This window comes from Lactuca sativa, chromosome 7 (genome assembly GCF_002870075.4).
Source record: "Lactuca sativa cultivar Salinas chromosome 7, Lsat_Salinas_v11, whole genome shotgun sequence".
NCBI classification, from domain to species: Eukaryota; Viridiplantae; Streptophyta; class Magnoliopsida; order Asterales; family Asteraceae; genus Lactuca; species Lactuca sativa.
Window position 1 is genome coordinate 192,625,758 of NC_056629.2, and position 19,112 is coordinate 192,644,869.

The 19,112-nt window shown below is 33.3% G+C and overlaps 4 protein-coding genes across 4 annotated transcripts; 1 reads left to right on the forward strand and 3 right to left on the reverse strand.

Annotated features, from left to right (window-relative positions):
- The first annotated feature begins 739 nt into the window (after positions 1–739).
- LOC111900990 (uncharacterized) lies at positions 740–1,940 on the forward strand. Its single transcript, XM_023896861.3, has 2 exons — positions 740–1,395; positions 1,464–1,940. The coding sequence occupies exons 1-2, from the start codon at positions 925–927 to the stop codon at positions 1,824–1,826; spliced, it is 834 nt and encodes a 277-aa protein (XP_023752629.1). The 5' UTR covers positions 740–924; the 3' UTR covers positions 1,827–1,940.
- Positions 1,941–2,668: 728 nt separating this feature from the next.
- On the reverse strand, positions 2,669–4,706 carry LOC111900998 (vesicle-associated protein 4-1). The gene is made up of 7 exons (XM_023896867.3): positions 4,150–4,706; positions 3,819–3,889; positions 3,650–3,731; positions 3,443–3,561; positions 3,276–3,353; positions 3,072–3,191; positions 2,669–2,908 (listed from the first exon to the last, which is right to left on the reverse strand). The coding sequence occupies exons 1-7, from the start codon at positions 4,400–4,402 to the stop codon at positions 2,849–2,851; spliced, it is 783 nt and encodes a 260-aa protein (XP_023752635.1). The 5' UTR covers positions 4,403–4,706; the 3' UTR covers positions 2,669–2,848.
- A 2,853-nt stretch (positions 4,707–7,559) lies between these two features.
- On the reverse strand, positions 7,560–9,538 carry LOC111901008 (cytochrome b6-f complex iron-sulfur subunit, chloroplastic). Its single transcript, XM_023896877.3, has 5 exons — positions 9,385–9,538; positions 8,978–9,213; positions 8,187–8,304; positions 7,926–8,108; positions 7,560–7,836 (listed from the first exon to the last, which is right to left on the reverse strand). Exons 1-5 carry the CDS (start codon positions 9,418–9,420, stop codon positions 7,723–7,725), a joined length of 687 nt encoding a protein of 228 aa, XP_023752645.1. The 5' UTR covers positions 9,421–9,538; the 3' UTR covers positions 7,560–7,722.
- Positions 9,539–14,668: 5,130 nt separating this feature from the next.
- Positions 14,669–16,748, reverse strand: LOC111901087 (putative cyclin-D6-1). The gene is made up of 8 exons (XM_023896958.1): positions 16,581–16,748; positions 16,390–16,476; positions 16,192–16,302; positions 15,908–16,103; positions 15,695–15,825; positions 15,575–15,623; positions 15,211–15,454; positions 14,669–14,672 (listed from the first exon to the last, which is right to left on the reverse strand). The coding sequence occupies exons 1-8, from the start codon at positions 16,746–16,748 to the stop codon at positions 14,669–14,671; spliced, it is 990 nt and encodes a 329-aa protein (XP_023752726.1).
- Between the last annotated feature and the right edge of the window lie 2,364 nt (positions 16,749–19,112).

Genomic DNA, 19,112 nt, shown 5'->3' on the forward strand with positions numbered 1-19,112 from the left:
GAGTGGTATGAACAATCCGATTAAGGGGGTGATTGTTGGGTTAATCGGATATTAAGTCAAGGGGCATTTTAGGAAAGTTAGATATTTAAGTTTTATTTTATTGGTTTAGAGTTTAATTTGGATAGTAGATTTCTTATTCACCAAGTCGGGAGTTTTTTTGTTTCTTATAAATAGATGTAATCATATTTTATGTTCCTTAAATAAGAGTATTTAAGATTTAAACAAAGCAACTTCTCTTCGTTTGTTATTCCCTTTATTTTTTGTTTTCTTCCTTGCGTAACAGGGATTCATCAAAGTTGAATCTTACAGTTCTTATTTAAAGATTGCTTCCACCTCTAGAACACATGAGCTTTCTGTATTTTTTAGTATCATTTTTTGTGAATTTTGAAATCATTTTCATTTAATTTGGCATTTATAAATTCTCAAGCTACAGTTATTTTCATTTCAATGCTTAATATTTATTATAAAGAGTATTCCATGCTTTTGAGTTTTGAGGAACAGACATTCCACCCAATAGACGGTGGAGGTGGGACCACCCACCAGATCTCACCGAATTACAGATGGTCATCTCCCACCTACGTGTCACCGACTTCTTCTTTCATTCTTCCAGACCCAAAAAATCATAATCCACACTAACTTTGCATTAACAACTTGTATTCTCTTTATTTAATCCGTACATTCTTCTGGATTAAGCACTTTTTATCCTGGAAAATCTCTGTAATTTCTTACATACAAAAAAAATACTCCACCGATTTTGGTATCTGTCACCATTTTGTTCGCCAACTTTCCCTTCCCACCACCATACCCGTTTCCAAGATTCTTCGTTCTTCGAAGAACTAAAAACCAAAAGAATTTTTGAAGCTTAAGTAATCGCTAATCTCTCCGATCACAACCTTATCGCCGGAGAAGACTGAGTCACCAACAATGGGGCGTAGCCTCTTCGCCTGCTTCTCCAAACGCTCCTCCAAAACCTCCTCTTCTGATATCAACAAGTCAACCGCAACACATGACGCCGCCGCGGACGACTTGACGGCCGATGAGTTAAAAAGAGGAGGACCGGTGGTGGTGGAGCTGTTCTCTTCCCAAGGATGCGCCACATCGCCGGAGGCGGAGCTTCTGTTCTCGAGGATAGGTAGGGGAGATTTCAATCTTGAAGTTCCGGTGATATTAATGGCGTACCATGTTGATTACTGGGATTATAACGGATGGAAGGATCCGTTTGGGTCGAGCCAGTGGACGGTGAGACAAAAGGAGTATGTAGAGTCGTTGAATCTCGACACCATGTTTACGCCGCAGGTGGTGATTCAGGGGAGGAGTCAGTGCATCGGAAACGACGAGGAGGGTCTAATCTCCGCCATCACCTCCGCAACCAGATACCCCCCGCCGGCGTTCCAGGTAATTTCTTAAATCAACACGTCCAAATTAGGATAATTCAAGAATCTAATCGTTGATTTACTCTTTAGGCGACATTCGAGAGGCGTACACCGGAATCCTTGCAGGTCACCCTGAAAGGCGCGTTACGCGCCAAATTAGACGGCGGAGGAGCAGACATCATGGTGGCGCTATACGAAAGCGGGCTCGTTACCGACTGCCGGAACGGCGACAACAAGGATCGAATTCTAGCCAATGATTTCGTCGTTAGAAAGCTCGGAAAGCTCTGCTCCGGCGACAAGCTACCTCCGAAGAAGCCGATTACAGGAACACTCGATTTTGGGGTTTGGGAAGGTTTCAACAGCGCCAAATGCGGAATCGTAGTGTTTGTTCAGCAACATGGATCTCATCATATTTTTGGTTCTCAACGTATTCAACTACCAGCCAATCTCTGATTAATATTTTCTTTCTGCCATTGTTGTGCTTGTTTTAATTGATTGAATTGTAGAATAGTTTGATCATGTATGTTTGTGAAATTTTGAGTGCTTAAATATTATGAATTACCAACATATAGAACAAACCACCATCTGGGTTTCTGTTTTCGTAACATATTTCTATATATAAACTCGAAATTAATAAGCACAAAGGCTAATAACAAAATGGAAGAGTAGATTCTTGATTCTTGTTATTATTGGTAGGGACCCCAGAAGCTCAAATAGGTTATAGTCCTCAATGGTTCTTCGGCATCTTTACTACTCTTTGTTGCTCTGCCGGAGATGTTGCCGGATGGGTGTTGTGACACCGGAGATAGGCTGAGTTGGGACACCGGTGAAGCAAGTAGTTGCCAAAAGGTGTGGGATTTGTATCTGAATGAGTGATGGCGTATTCCTATTATAGCTCCCAATGTAACGATAATGCAAGCTTTGTTTACAAGCTTCATTTTTCGGTTTCTTGAAACTATGGGGTAGAAAGAGAGAAAGCTTTTTTGAAGATGGAAATCTAATTGGAGGTTTATATAGAGGTAGTAAAGGTTGTGTCGTATGATTATGATAAAGCAATTGATGAAATTAATGTAGGGTTTGTTGTCTCATTGGTGAGGTTCCATGCTGGTATGTCGTAATCGAGTATGGTCTTATAGACATTGTTGAGTGTATCCGTACAACCACCGTGATGTATAGTCCTTTTCGTATTTTGTTCTCATTTAGAACAAATTAAATAGGAATCCTCCTTATAAATAACCAGAATATGTTTTCTCCAATTGTTTACATTTATGTGATGTCTCCTTGTAGGAAAACTATAGTTCAAATAGACAGTTAATAAGTATTTAAGATGATGTAAATGGTTTATTTATACAACACGATGTTCAAGCATAGAATTACACAAAACTTATTGAAAAAAATTTGGTCACTAGTTAATACTTAAAACCCACGAGGACGCTGCTTACTAATGAAATTTTTACAACACCATACAAAAACCTTTATGACAAATCTACACCCTCAACTTGTTGTCGAGCAAGGTATTTCTCCCTTCTTTCTTTCTATATAGGACATCAAATAACAATAGTTAGAAGTCAATATATGCTAATGAGAACTCAAAAAAATATGAGAACCTAAAAAAAACTATTGGATCAAATTTGATTTGCAAAATGGTGGGCATTAGATGAATTTGATCCAAGGGTTGTGATTGTAATTTCAACTTACCCACTCATCTATAACCATCCCTTGGCCAACAACTTTTGGAGATGTGTCGACTTGAGGCTTTTTTCGTATCTCTAATTCAGCTTCAGCTTCAGCCAATTGATGCTTTAGTTTTTCCAATGCCTAAATACATCAAATCTTCATGTCAGTTTTATCTTATGATGTCATGAATTCATGATTATATATAACAGAACATAACAAACTTACAGGGGTAGGACGTTCTGCATTCAAGAAGATAACACGTAAAATTCGCTCAACAACTACTTCATTCTTTTGTTCATCAAACTGTAAGATGAAGAACAGAGTGTTGATTGTTGAATGTTTGTTTTGTTTGAACAGGTTTTGATTATTTAAAGGGGAAAAAGAAAAGTTACCAATTCGGGAACATAATCTGTTCCTTCTTTCACTTTCAGGCTCATGATCTTGAACTTAACTTTACTCCTTTGGTTTAGTTGTTTTTCGTTTTTCTCAGGTTGTTCAACAAACTTGAAAACTGTCATTAATTTATGCCAGTGAAGAACACATGATGACATAAATGAAGAAAGAAGAAGGAAGAAGGAAGAAGGAAGATAGATCCTTACCTGTAGCAATAATGGTTTCTCCAGGTGCCAGAATACCACCAGGAGGTCGCATGTAACAGCTCTTTGGTGCAGTAGTTTGAAACTGATGACATCAATCCATCAGATTAAGATCTTGTTGAACAATTACATCAGATTAGGTCTAAATTAAAGCATAAATTAGGTGAGATACCTTAAAAGCGACATGAGAGCTGCTATGGTTCTTGATTCGAACAGCACTTCTCACCTGTTTACCAGGTTCATCTTCAACGACAAAAATCAAAGTAAACAGTCAGACATCATCTCATCAAATCGTTGTAAATCAATCAAGTAATCAATACATGATTTTGCCTAGTGATTTTCAGGAAAATGGTTTAGGAGGAAATATCATCACTGATATGGAAAGGAACATAACCAATGTGAACGATTTAGTCAATAAAAACAGAGAACAGAGACTTCATTAATTATGAACGATAAGATGAGAAACGATTCAACTGAGATGAAAACTTGAAACGATTACTCACAAGGAAAATAAAGGTTGTTAGCCGGATCAAGGCGGAGTCTACGCCTAGCTGGTAAGAGCGATTTCGCCACCGAGGATACCTTATTGGAAGTCCGACGTTTGGATTCGACACCATTTTCATGGCTTTTCTGACCCTGAAATTGAAGATTCCGCGTTGATGAAAACGACGAAGAAGGTGTTCCAGATTGCCAAAACGGACATAGTCGCCAGGGCTTTCCATCTGAATGGGAACGGCGGTGATCGACGATAGACATGACTAAGTTATTGCAACAGTTTTCCTTTTTTGTAACAGCTCACACCACTCAAGTAAAGATTAAGAACTCCGGTTAACTGAATCAATTTTTCCGGCGAAGTAACGGCTTACGCTCTTTGATCCATATGAAAAGTGGAAATGACGATATCGGACTTTAAATGTGTCCAATTGAATTTTATTTCAGCTTGATGTCCGTCCTCCTCACACTTTGGTGCTCGTCTTGCAAGTATCCAGAACTTGAGCTCTGTCTCTAATGGCTGTTCTGTTTGTACCTCTGTACTGAAATGGCCTTTCCTGACAAATGAAATTATGCCTGTTCATTCACATATTACTTTCAAAGTTTCAAACTTTGCAAGTTTCTCCCCTAGTTTTCTCCATCATTACAAACTACCCCGAACTTAATTTTATTTATAAAAAAAATGATTTGAGGTATCATTAATCTTATAATCTAATTTTCTTTTTATCCAAGTATCTAACTAGATGATGAAAATGGGCTTGAACAAGTTATGTAATAAGTGAGAATAGATAATATTATAATATATGTCATTATATGTTGAGATTAGACATACATATTAGGTTAGTGGCGGATTCATGTGGTGCCCGGGGGTCCCGGGTCGTTACTTCGATTCAGCCTATTAGTGTAAAAAAAAAATATCATGTACAACAGTTTTGAATATAACTCAGTGAATGTTGGATCCTAGATCTTCTTCCTTTCTAACCTGAGTCTTGAAACCAAGGAGGTCAACCCGAACTCTGGATCTAGATCACAACAAGAAGAGTTAGGGAGATTCTGAGTGGGAACCTGAAACCTCTCTGATGACTAGGTTAGTATATAGTCAAGTGTATATGGAGAGTCAATATAATTGAGATGCAAAAGATAGATGCTTCTTATGATATTTCCATTACTTCATATAGGAGATGACCTTGTCATCGGACTTGGATATCCAAGAGTTAAAGGGTGATGAGACACAAAGTAATTTGGACTGATTCGATCATTACATTGTCTATTGTGATGCTCCCTGACTAATTAAGTTCGACCCCTGCCTTATGATCGTCCTACCTTTTGGTCCTACCAATCCTCTTACCAATTTAAGTGATGACATGTGTCATATTAGTATCCAAAAATATCATTAAGTCTCATTAAATTAGCATTAAATGTTACACATGTCACCATTTTATTGGATAGGAGAATATGTATGAACAAAAAATAGGAGAATATCTAATTTCTTATAAAAATATTAATGTATAGGGCGCATATGTATATAGAAAACTATAAAAGGGGGGTGAAGTGAAATTTATGGAAAGTATTGTGTAGGAATTTAATTCAATATAGCAAGTAGGTGTGTATCCTAGCTGTTTGAAGTGGAGACTACATGATTAAACTCGGCTTCATAATTAACCAATTAGCCCATATCCTTTTAATGACTACGCAACCATCTAATGCCACGTCGTCAACAATAATTCCGAATCAGCAAAAAGGCTGAAACCACCCCCACGTAAGCGTCAGCGCAGGTAGTTTTTCTCTTTTCCTTTTTATATAGTTTAATGTTGTAAAATATAAAGATTTTAAAGTTATACTTTTTTTTAAATAAAATGAAGTGATAATATGTTTTTGTACTTAATTCGCTATTTAAAAATAGTTTGATAATACTTTAAAAATGATGAAGATAGGGATTTTTTAATATGTGTCTTAAGGAAATATATAAGAAGTATTAATAATAAAAAATATTACCATAATTAAATACGAAATATATTTATTATGGAGATTATTAATTAATTTCATATTTAATTACGGTAATATTCTTTATAATTAATACATTCCATATTTAATTATCATAATATTTGTCATTAATTAATGATTTTTATATATATCCTTAGACATATGTTAGAAAATCCCTACTTGATATTAGGGTTATTATTGATATTAGGGTTATATAATATTAGGAAAGTAACATTTTTTTAGGATAGATCAAATGAGATGGATCTCTTAACATTTATGTGTATTTTTCTATTTGAATTTCATAAATAACGAATATACTTAAAATAAGTTTATAAGTAATTGTATTTTTACATAATTGTCCAATTCTCTTTCAAATAATCACCTTAACAATTGTAAACATTTGAATATATTTTCATTGACTTTAAACCATTTGAGATACACATTTACCAAACAGATGGAATGTTATTAAATAAATAAGTTTAAAATTGCCAATGAAAGTGCCAACTCAAACATCTTCCTAGACACATGTCATGAGACCGGTTAGTTGGCACACGTAATAAATACATGTAGATAGATAATACCTTGGATCTATATTACTTTTTATTTTGTTTTAGCATACGTTATTATCGTTATATTTATTATTTTGAATCATTTACTTGTTTTTTTTTTCTTCTAAGGTTTTTTGGATGTGTGTATCCAAACACAAACCGACAGGATAAGTATGCCTAAGTCAACTAGTACTACAGTCAATATGAAAAGATAAATCATAATTTTTTTTTTTCATATTTGAACCCGAAAACTTCACTTACAGAATATCAACTTCTTATTGTTAATAGTCATACAAAGACCATGTCTTGAATTTCAAGCTCAGTAATATATATATATATATATATATATATATATATATATATATATATATATATATATATATATATATATATATATATATATATATATATATATATATATATATATATAAGTTTTTTGTTTTGGAATAACTTTTAGCCTTTAATTAAATATGAAAAAGGCATAGTGATGTGATAATTGATTGTTTGATTAGGGCGGTGAGAGTGAGTTGTAGTTGATACTTCCTCTACCCCACCAAGGATATATCACATTAATGCCTAATAATTCACTCACCATTTAATTCCTTTCAGAAAGCTGTTCAACCAACCCCAAATGGCATCACAAAAAAAAAAAATTATAAATTAAGAAACATTAGCTTAAATCTCTTGATTTTTATATGCTTAGTTTTATAGCCCCCAAGACAATTACACATTTCATTTGTTGTAGAATTGCAAAAATAAATCCAATACGAGTTGAAACACCTTGTGGATACTTATTTACATCTCACTTTATGTTTCACTTCTTGCTTCCCATCTGATTTAAAATTATAATTAATTACTGGATTTGGACATATATTGCGATGTGACACATATTTAGCAAGTTATATGAAATATGAGATTAACTATCTTTGTCACACCTGAAAAGGGCCTAGTGTTTTATTTTTTTAATAAATATCTAAGATCTTAAAAATAATTATACAATTAAAATTTCAACAAATAAAATAATTTACAACTAATACACCTTTAATTTACTTTTTAAGACCACCATGGAGCATCATCATCATCATCACCTGTTCTAAAATCGGTTTCTGTCCACCGAACAAACACCACTTTGTCATCATCTATTTCTACACGAGCCAGTTCCAAAGACTGTTGACACACGATGATAAATTAGCGACATGTACCTCATGCATCAAAACTTGTACATTTTTTTTTTTTTTGAAAAATTAAGTACTTACCATAGGAGCAGGACCTTTAATAAGTTTTCCATAATTATCATATTGTGAACCATGGCATGGGCACATAAATTTCTTTTCTACTGTGTTCCATGGTACTATGCAACCTAAATGAGTGCATACTGCATTTATCCCGTATGTTGCTATACTTTTGTTCTTCTCCACAATAAGGTAGGTTGGATCTCCCTATAAATTATAATTTTACCTTTTTATTGAACAATTGTAAAAAAATATATATAGATAGTTTATAAGAGTTTTTGATACCTTTAAGCCTTGAGTAAGGGTTTTGTCACCAGGTGCATGGGTGTTTAGCCATTCTGATGCAATAATATTGTTTCCAATCTCGTCCCTAGCGTTGATACCACCTTCCCAAGTCGCTGAACTGTTTCAATTCCCCACAAATGGGTCATGAGGGCAAACCAATCTTCCTTAATTTCTACAATAACTTAATGAGACTTTTTCTCATATCCCATCCACCAATAGAGAATAGAATAGACTTAGCAAAAGCTTCTCCAATTGATTGTAAGGGTGTTCTACCCTAAATCCTTCAACGTACCTCATGTAAATTCCAATTTGGTCTAGCCAAAAACTCATAGAGTTGCTCTTTCTCCACATATCTTATATTTGACATGTTCTTTAACCTCTCCATGGTTTTTCATAAAACTTGCCAAGTTCATGCCATGAAACTTTCAAACAATTGTAATGAAAGGTCGCCTCTGTTGGTCCTTAAAAGACTTCTTTTGTCATGATAATAAAATAGAGAGAATGAATAGGCTAGAACAACCAACGAGCAAAATTTGTATGGATCATAATTATGCTCTTGATACCATAAAATAACATAGAATGAGAGAATGAAACAATTTTTTAGCATGAATTAAAACTACTTCTTTGACCTGCTATTTCTTTTACAGCCATTGTAATTCATAATCAATGAGCTAGTGTTAGTGCTTAATCTGCATCAGAACAAAAATTGATAGCTCCCTAACTTTCTATAAGGAAATCGACTGACAAATTGATGAAATGAACAAAAGAATAAGGGTGAGAAGAAAACGAACCTAGGTCGTGTGGTATAAGGTGCTAACATGCCGGCGGCGGGTAGACCAATGGCGCCGAATAGCAACAAGCTCATAAGCTTCCTCCTCTCCATAACAGAAACACCGTCGGCGCCAATGCTTGCTGCAGCCTGACATGTCACCTTCATCCCCTTTTCAGGTACCGCCGTTTCAAATCTGGCCGATTTCGCCATTAGTCCTTTGGTCGGTGAGAACACTGGATTCTTGCTAGAACAGCACTGTTAAGATTCAAATCGAATTGAATTAGTAAGCTGAATGTTAAGAAGAATCAAATGCAAGCACCATTAAACATGAAGTCGGAACTCGGAATCTAGTTTAGGAACCTATAACTAATAGGAGCTCTGATTCCAATCTCAAACATCGAACTCTATGTTATTAGGTTAATTTACCTGAGAATTGGCCGGAGGAATTGTGAGAGCAGCCATGGTAGGATAATAGAGTTGACTCTGTGGATTTGGGAGCAAGAAGGTGCAAAATGAAATTTGGGAGCAGTCGATGGAAGATGAGTGGCACTAGGATCCACGTATTCAGGTCAAAATATCAATTTACTTTGGATTTTTTTTAATGGTTTTCCTTTTCTTTTGGGTTTAACAAATTTAATAGTTTAAGTGCTTAATACATCAATTTTTTGCTTTTCATTTTATAAAGTAAATAAACAATAAGATAAACGAAGTCTTCAAATCAAAATCCATTAATTCATGGAACCATGAAAGCGATATTTGGTGACTCTGTAATATATAATAATATAATAATAATTTTCAAAAATCTATATCTATATCTATCAATATAACTAACAACAATAAATGGTATTTGGTGAATTTTGCATGTATATACCATGTTATAAAGTAAATGTTTGTTTTTATACACGTTATAAAAAGTAGAAATGTTTGGTTAAAATAAAATACTCTTCGATTCTTATTTTAGGTTTAAAAAAGGGCAATCTAGAATTTCAATTATGTTAAAAACAAAAGAAACCAAAGGTTTTTCATAAAATCCCGTAAAAACTCCTTAGAATAATTGAATAAACGATGTATGGTATGTAAAAAAACTGACAAGGACAAATGAAAGGATGTGACAATTGATATTATTTCTATTGATCGGTTGCAATATCAAACATGTATCAGAGATCATTAAGATTTCATTATATTCAATCTTTTACATTATATTTTTTATAAACAAAAAGTTATTAACGATAACTTAGTTATCACAGTACAACGAGTTAGAAGACAAACGGACAACATTTTATAAAACACGAAGATAAATAATAATAATAATAATAATAATAATAATAATAATAAATGTTTAGATGGAATTAAAGAATGTCATCCAAGATTTTAAATTTTTTAAAATGAAAATTTTATATAAGAGAAATGACGCCAGATTAGGAGATTTGAGAGAGGATAGATGAGATACTTGCATAACAATAAAAATAAAAACCAATGAGATATTTATAATTCATCTCATATTGCTAGCGAGTGAAAGAAAGAGTGAATATCTATCTATTTAATTTATAAGGAAAAGCATTGGTTAGAGATGAATAGAAGACGAGCAATCTGGACATCTCTACTATATCAAAAGCACTAACCAAAAGAAATAACAAAAAATACTCAATGGATTGGGTAACATTTTGGGCTAATTCGTTGGTCCAAGACTTTTGAACTTGTGAGCCCTTTACTCCAAGCCTAGCATATGCGTCTCCACTCAGCTAGCTTCATTTACACACTCTTGTGAATTGTAATGTGTAATAAGAGGTGAACATTTGGACCGGATTGATATTTAGACCCGATCGATTTTATAGAAATTGGTGAACTTTAGAACAGATCTGATGAAATTTTTTAGGTTCAGGTTCAGGTTCGGGTCCAGGTCCGGTTCCTGGTTCTTGGACGTAAAAATGAGCATTTGGACTGGACTGGATCGGACATGTTTTACAGAAATTAGTGGACTTTGGACCGTATCTTTTGAGGCTTATAGGTCTAGGTCTGGTTTCCGGTCCAGAGGTCCACATACTCACCACTAATATGTATAAAAGGAAAGGTAAACAAGAAGAAGATATCGTAGAATGTAGATACATGCATATAAGAGTTCTTAAAATCTTTTTTTTTTATGAAACCTAGACTAAAAACTATACTTTAGTAGGTTAAGATATTTTATTAAACCAAAAAAATAGTTAATCTATACGACTAGACCTATGTACAATTCACCGATCAACTATCTTTTTAATTAATATATGCATATTCAATTAAGAAATTCTATAGGTTTTGTAACTTAACACAAGCAAACCGCTTGTGTTATGGTGATTTGGTAAAACAAATTAAAGATAGGATGAGTAACTTATTGATTCATGTTTAAATCATGACTTATGTTTTGAAAGTTGGATCGGACCGAACCGACCGCTTCAAACCGGAACCGGTCCCGACTCAGGTTCTTAGAGGCCGTAAAACCTGTGCTGTGAACCGGTCGAACCGATAAAAATCGGTCCGGTTAAGTCGGTAAAAACTGAGAATTTTAAAAAATATTTATTTTTTATTTTTTCTATTTTATATAATAATAACATCATTCGGTTTTTACGGTTTATGAGACCGGTCCGACCAGTTAGACCAGTTGAACCATAGAACCGGTAAGACATCCAGTTCGATCTCCGGTCCGGTTTTCAAAACCATGATCATGACACTATTTAACCTATGTGGTCATGGAAGTTCATCTGTAGTGACTCCATAGTCCAGGACATTAGACATAGTCTTAGGTTTGCAAATTAGTCAATATATGGTGGTTGTCGAGGCCAACACAAATAATAACCCTAAATATCACACACTAAAATAGTGTATAGTGGTAAAGGGGTCGAATCCACGGAGACTGGTTCAATTTATAACTCTATGAGAAATCTCTTTGCAAAAATACTTGGAATATGACAATAAATTGAAAATGGGGGTTTTTGATGTTTTGAGATGTTTAAAAGAAAACTAGAATTGCACTAAGATTTAAAAACAAAAATCAACAAAAGAAAAGTTTGATGTAAAATCAATAAAGGGAAAGATGGTTGACTTTAGACTTTCATTACTTGAACATTTGGTTAAATAATCATAAGAATACCAAGATGCAATACTTGTGTTTGTAATCTAATTTGGCTATGGCAATTTATAAGCATAACTTGCCTCAACTCTTCTTTTTGTGTTAAAATAACTAGAGAAGCTCATAGCACATTTCCTAAATCAAAGTCACAAAACTAATAAAGCATGTAATTTTGTGAAAATCAACTAGCATTGGGTTTTAAGAGTCACCAAATCCAAAGAGTAATCTATTGCTTTCATTAACACTACGGAGAAAATATTTTCTTAGTCAAAATGAAATGAAAACAAACATTTAAACTAATTGTTGCTTGCTAAATTGAAGACCCATTACTTAGTCAAGAATTTAACCAACAAAGACAACATTCATATATCAATATTCATGACTAGAGATATATAAACATGAAGGAAGTTTTCATAGAAAATATAATCATAAATATTCAACACAAGTTCATGGAGTTCTTCAAAATAACCAAAACATTCAAGCAATTACATCCAAGTCAACCAAATGAAAATCTAGCCAAGCATGGCCAAAATTAAACAAAAACAAGAGAGATTAGAGATACCAAACATTGTTCAAGATGAAATATGAAAGAAATCCACAAATCTTCTAATCTTCTAGAGAGAAAAAGTGTTTGTTTCTTCAAGTCTTCATAATGAAAAATCCTCTCAAAACTTCAGTAAAAGTGGTCAAAAATCGGATCCAAAAGTTGCCCAAAAGTATTCCACCAACTTTCCCCATAGAGAGACAAAAGGCTAAAATTCGGGTTCTTCACAGTGCGATCCACGAGGACCATTTGTAAATCCACGCGAACCGCGTGGATTCTGCTGAATGGGCTTTTTGGCCCATTTAATTGGCACTTCTAGATTACTCTTCTCATCTATGGTCCAGCCCGTTTGTGCAAGTTCTTGATAGCCCAATTATGTCTTCCAAACTCTTCCAAGATGCTCCAATGCTCCTTTAATCTTCTATAGCTCGAATTCTCGTCGTCCCGCCCGAAATTTAAGTATGACACGCTTCTTGCTTATACTGACACCAAGCCCAATTGCACCACTTCAAGTCCATGACCAAATTGCAAGCCTCCAATAACAAATAGTCTTCGACAAATCCTGCAAATAAGCTCAAAAGACTAGAAAGCACCCGGTAAAGGAGAAAAATAACAAAAAGAGAAAATATGCGTGAAGATTAACTAAAATGAGATGGTTTTAACTAAAAATAAACTATGAAAAGAAGTAATAAAAACGAAACTATCAGTATACGAAGTTAACCCGGAAACCTTTGTTAGGCAAGTTAACTTTCCAAACAAAAAAAGCTTAACACAACTAGGATCATGTTTATCAGTGTACGTAGTGATAATTGTAGGGTAAAAGGCGAAGAAAAAAAATGGACAATCAATTGCACTAAGCCAATCTCCAATGTTAACTATTAAATTTGCAATGGTTATACGACTTGTTATTGTTTTTTTATAACCATATATGTAAAATGTTTGCAACCTTTACATATATATCAAGACATTGAATGTGTTTGATAAAACTATTCTGGGGTGTTTGGCTTGGTTTTTTAGGGGCAAAAGTCATTTTTGAAAAAGTCACAAAAAGTCAGGTTTTCCTAACTTTTTCGAAAAGTTTATTTTTACTTGTATCCAAATCTAAAAGTAGTTTCTAAAATACATTTGCAAACATCTTTTGCTTTCTATCTTTTCCTAAAAGGACTTTTGGTTTCTAAAAAGCTAAGTCAAACACCCTCTTTGTAACTAAAAATTATAACTTCTATCTCGGTAGAAGTGTTCCATGATAATAGATGTAACTTTCGAAAAATATAAAATTATAAAATCTCACAATTAGGAATATTTTGTTTGAAATAAAAACTAAAAACTATTATGACAATGAAATTTTTTTTAGAATTTCTTTTTAGTTAGAGTTTTCTTAAAATTAAAAGCTAAAAACTTTTAAATGTTCATTATCGAAAATACACATTGTTGATTGTTGATGTGTATGTAAAAAAACGTATTGTTTCCATATACGATTTCATATTGTTTGCCTCCAACTTACGTATTATCAAACTTCGTGTGACGAGATTAAAACAAATTTAGCACTAATTTGAACTTTGAGTTGGGTAATATACTGATCTATATATTGGTATTGTTAAGTACATTACTTTTTGTAATTATTACACACGATTTAAAAAATGACAGGAATTTAAAAAACATTTCACAAAGATGAGGGTAATTAGTCAATTTTTTAAAACAAATTTTTTTTAATTTGTTAATGATAGAAAAATATTGAAACTAATAGGTTTTTATATGTTAAAGTTAGTAGAAACATGGTCTAGGAAAACAGTTATAAATAAGATTTATGATTGTGGATTTCTATTAAAACGTAAACGTAATGCAACAAATTCCGAAACATAACAAAACAAAAAAAAAATAGTACTTATATAAAGTACATTTCGGTTAACCTAAAATTCTGTACGGTTCTTGAATTTTATTTTGATATTCTACTTCAATCAATGAGCTTAATTTCAATTTGTCAGAGTCTTGACCTTTAATTAATACTATTATTTTACCACAATGATTTCTTGAAACAAATGATCAAAACATTGTGTTCCTTATCTTTCGAGAAAACAAAACAAAATGTTAAAAAAAAAAAAATGCGTCCATAAACTATTAAACCAAATAAATATCCTTTAGTTCATTTATTTATGTGTTTCCCTCTTAGACATAATAATTATTTGATCATTCAAAGTCAAAAATAAGACAAACGATAACAAGAAGAATAGTAACACTCAAATTCCATAACAAAATAGGATGATGGAGATAGAGATGAGATGTAGACATCTTTACCTTCATCCAAGCATATTGAGCTGCTCCCAATAAAAAAGACCTGACTTGAAAAAATATATATAAAAACCAAATATCCATCCACAATGAAAATCAACAAAATTACTTATATACCCCTAAAATAAATGTAATGTTATTTAGGGCACACACAATGCAATATTCAAACCTAAAAAAAGATGCTATATAGTGGTCTAATGTGGGAATGTAACAAAAAGTGTTCAATTGGATTCTTTACTACGAATTTTCTAATCCAAAACATTTCATTATCATGGGCCAAAAACAGAAAAGAATTTTTTGCATTGGGTTGTACCTCTCCTGTTTTACGGGTCTGGGTATGGGTCTGGGTTCAGGGTCGACCCAATTGAGATCAAAATTCATAGGCATCTCCTCTTTATCTTCTTCTTTTGAAATCTCAGTGGTAATCTCAGACGTATCTTCATGATCATCAGGTGAAGAATCTTCAATCATTAGCTCCTTTCCTTTTTCTGATTTGACACCCCATTTGTTAATTTCTTTAAGAATCACTGGACATTTCTCAGGATTCAGTATATAATCTGCATGTATACAAGGAGAGATTTCAGATTACGATCATATCTGTATAATGATCGTTTTGAATTTTAATTTCTGAAAGATGAAGAAGTTCGATCAAAGTTATAGGTAATGACGTAATGTACCTGGTATAACATGTTCCTTCAGTTCGTCCAAGCATTGTTCCAGTTCAGTCTACGAGCAAAAAGAAGTGAGAAGAGGGATGAATTCTGTGAATCTAATGATAAGAATAGATGAAATATAACCTGTTGAACAAATCCAGATCTTGAAAGTCTACGTGAGAATTCAGAATACAGTTCGGGAAGTAATTTGTAGGCAGCTACTAGAATTGATGAAGCTGCAAGTGTAGAAGGCCTGAATTCTGTGAATCTAACATCTGCAAGAAAATGTATGGATTAGAATATCAAATCGAACAATTTCATAATAGTGATGATTATACAGAATACATACTAACATACCTCTTTGGATAGAAACGATTATGTTAGAAACAGTGGAAATTGGTAGAAACTGCTGCGGATCTTCGGTCTTAAGCAGAGGAAGGAAGAAATACATGAAGGTTATGGCAGTCACTGGTCGTACCTTCCATTCTAGACCTTCTAAGATCTGAAGCTCCATAACTAGAACGTCTCTAACTTCCGCCCTTTTGTGTTTATTCTGTGTATTAGATCGATAAATCAAAAATCAAAAATACATACACGATAGATATAATATGTATATACAGAGATAGAGATCAGTGAGAAACCCAAAGTTCAACGAACGAGAAGTTTGAACAGCGTATTTTGCAAGCGATTGAAACGCAACAGAAGACAAATAACTTCAAATTTTCTTCAAAACCTTTGTCGCGTAGAACCACCTGCATCGATCAGATTGAAATTAAGTTTATCTAAATTTTTGATTCCATAAGATAACTTTGATTGAAGTAAATATATATAACCATTACCGGTATATTGATGTGTGTTGACAGGAAACGATCGACATAAGTGATAGCAAGAAAAGGCACGAACGAATCAACTTGATCAGATGTATACTGTTCGTACAGCAACAAATTAAGAAATCAACTATATCGAACATCAATTAATCAATGTAATATGAATAGCGATTGATTTAATTGCAGTTCATTATTGATAATACCTCTTCGATTTTGGAAATTGCAATTGATCTGATTGCAATGAACCTCTGATCTTCGGAATAACCACGAGCAACCATGAAATCCACCTCGAGATCGAAGTACTTCTGGACTAGAGCTCGATTACTTGTATTGTGGCGAACCAGTAATGGATTTGTTGGATTGAATTCCATTCTGATATTGATTTTGATTTTGATTTCTTCTGGTTTTTTGGGCTAACTATATACGTGATCACAAGAAGATTTGCCGCGAGAGTGAAGAAGTCGCGTGTTCGCTGACTTTTCTCAAACCGTTTCTATCTGTACGGATAAAGCGGTTATTTGAATCATGCAGTCCAAGGCGGGAATATAGCATATGAGTTGACTCGTTTCGTTTTTTAATTTTGATATTTAACTTAAACAGATGAAGTTGTATAAAAGGCTAACCCTAAAAGGTGAAAATAAAAATGGTTTGATATGGCATATATTTATCATTTTATGAAAAGTTTACGGATATAGTAAAATTGTTTTAAATAAAAATATGTAAAGCTGATAAATATTATAATATTAAATGCTTAAAACGAGATAAAATAGCTATAATGATTAATTTGTTATATTAAATTGATAAATTTTATACTGCATACTTATCATAAAAATTTATGCAAATTTTACGGTTTATAATAAAAGGTTTTAAATAAAATAGATAAACTGATAAGTATACTATATTAAATGTTTAAAACGAGATAAAATAGCAATAATGGTTAATTTGTTATATTAAATTGTTAAAATTTAGAGAAATTGATTAGGGTAAATTACATCGTTGGTCCCTCGTGCACATGCCAGAAAGCGTGTTTAGTCCTTATTTCTAAAATTTAACTCGGGCAGTCTCTCGTTGTTTTTTATCTTGCACGGTTAGTCCCTATGCACGTTAACCGTTAAATGCTTCCGTTTAAGCTTCCTACGTGCCTTGCATGTAGGGGCATTTTCGTCTTAATTATGACTTGATGCATGATTGCTATTCTAAGTTGGTACCGAAATATATTAACACGTTCTAACACCTTTTGTTTGCCAAATTATCTAACCAAAACACGTTCTGTGACTGGACCTAGTTTTACTAATTTAACATAAACATGCTCTTAGATTGTACAGAAAAACTGCATTAAGTTTTGTACAAGCTTTCCAACAATGTTCATTTCTTTTCATACGCTCGAAAGTGTGAAAACATGTGATATTGTTTTACAATAAGGAAACTTATTGTTTGTTACCAATTATTAACTTAATAGAACAATTAAATGCCCTAAAAGTTAAATAATTACATAAAAATTCATGAAAGTGGCTAATAAAAAACAAATCAAATTCAAGGATTCTAGTTTAAACAAAAACATAATCACTAGAATAGAATCACAAAACAAACATTAAATCATATGCTTCAAGTCAAGCAATCAACATGTTTTGAACAAGCACTAGAAATTATGGTTTCTTAGCCACACATGACTAATAACAAATCAAACAAGAATAAAGATGGAATTGAAATGTTTAATGCTTATAAAAGGAAATCAAAAGTGTTTGAAATGATTAGTAGCCTTCAAGAATTCCCAAAACACTCCCCACAATCGCCATTGAAAGCTCCCAAAACCATATGTTTGTAAAAATGACGCCTTCCCCTCTTTTAGTAACTGTTCACGTGACTAACTCAAGGCCATGCATTTTAGCATGGCTACGCCTTTTGCCTATGTGTTTTTAGCATGTCATGTGTCTTGACCATGTGTTTTTAACATGACCCATACTTTTTGCTAAAAGTCCAATAAGTCTTCAATGTTGGCTCCTTCTTCAGTCTAGCTTCACCACGAGTCATGTTGCTCAAATATAAGATGAGAAAGGATAAACACGACTTATGTCGGTGTGACATAAACCATGTTTTAAATGTAGTCCTTTGTTATGATGATATGCAACGACTCGAGTTATGTCTTCATATTTTATTCCATGGCATGACCGGTCCGTCTTCTCTTCATGCTCCAAAGGTCCATGCTCTAAGTTCCAAGCTCCATGATCCATGTTCCAAGCTCTATGCTCCATGCTCCATGCTCCAAGCTCCATGATGCCTACAAAATAAATCATGAATTTTAGCTATATGTATTAAGTTTTTATATACATGTTATATACACACAAATCACATATTTTCGAATAAGTATTTTTCATTTATCCATAAAAAGGTCCATCTTCTCTTCATGCTCCAAAGCTCCATGCTCCATCTTCCAAGCTCCATGCTCCATGCTCCATGTTCCACGTTCCATGATGCCTACAAAATAAATCATGCATTTTTTCTCTATTTATTAAGTTATTATTTATATGTTGTATACACACAGATCACGTATTTTCAAATAAGTATTTTTCATTTATCCATAAAAAGGTTACGATCGTCGATTGACATAATTACATCTTTTATTACTAATACCCAACGAGAAACATGAGTGTTACGAGCCCTTAGGATGATTCCATTCTAGAATCATGCATCGGAAAACAGATGTGGATAGTGACTCCTCATGTCACTTTCTATCT

Excerpts from the sequence above, each read along its gene's own strand:
- LOC111901008 (XM_023896877.3), bottom strand. The coding sequence starts at position 9,420 with ATGGCTGCTCTCACAATTCCTCCGGCCAATTCTCAG. Across the intron at positions 9,214-9,384 it reads TTCCTCCGGCCAATTCTCAG|TGCTGTTCTAGCAAGAATCC; the intron begins GTAAATTAACCT and ends GAATCTTAACAG. Across the intron at positions 7,837-7,925 it reads TTAAAGGTCCTGCTCCTATG|TCTTTGGAACTGGCTCGTGT; the intron begins GTAAGTACTTAA and ends GTGTGTCAACAG.
- LOC111900990 (XM_023896861.3), top strand. The coding sequence starts at position 925 with ATGGGGCGTAGCCTCTTCGCCTGCTTCTCCAAACGCTCCTCCAAAACC. Across the intron at positions 1,396-1,463 it reads ACCCCCCGCCGGCGTTCCAG|GCGACATTCGAGAGGCGTAC; the intron begins GTAATTTCTTAA and ends TTTACTCTTTAG.
- LOC111900998 (XM_023896867.3), bottom strand. The coding sequence starts at position 4,402 with ATGTCTATCGTCGATCACCGCCGTTCCCATTCAGATGGAAAGCCCTGG. Across the intron at positions 3,354-3,442 it reads CAGATTATGTTCCCGAATTG|TTTGATGAACAAAAGAATGA; the intron begins GTAACTTTTCTT and ends TTCATCTTACAG. Across the intron at positions 3,192-3,275 it reads ATGCAGAACGTCCTACCCCT|GCATTGGAAAAACTAAAGCA; the intron begins GTAAGTTTGTTA and ends TGATGTATTTAG.
- LOC111901087 (XM_023896958.1), bottom strand. The coding sequence starts at position 16,748 with ATGGAATTCAATCCAACAAATCCATTACTGGTTCGCCACAATACAAGT. Across the intron at positions 16,104-16,191 it reads TCTCGTTCGTTGAACTTTGG|AATAAACACAAAAGGGCGGA; the intron begins GTTTCTCACTGA and ends TCTAATACACAG. Across the intron at positions 15,455-15,574 it reads GAAGGAACATGTTATACCAG|ATTATATACTGAATCCTGAG; the intron begins GTACATTACGTC and ends GTATACATGCAG.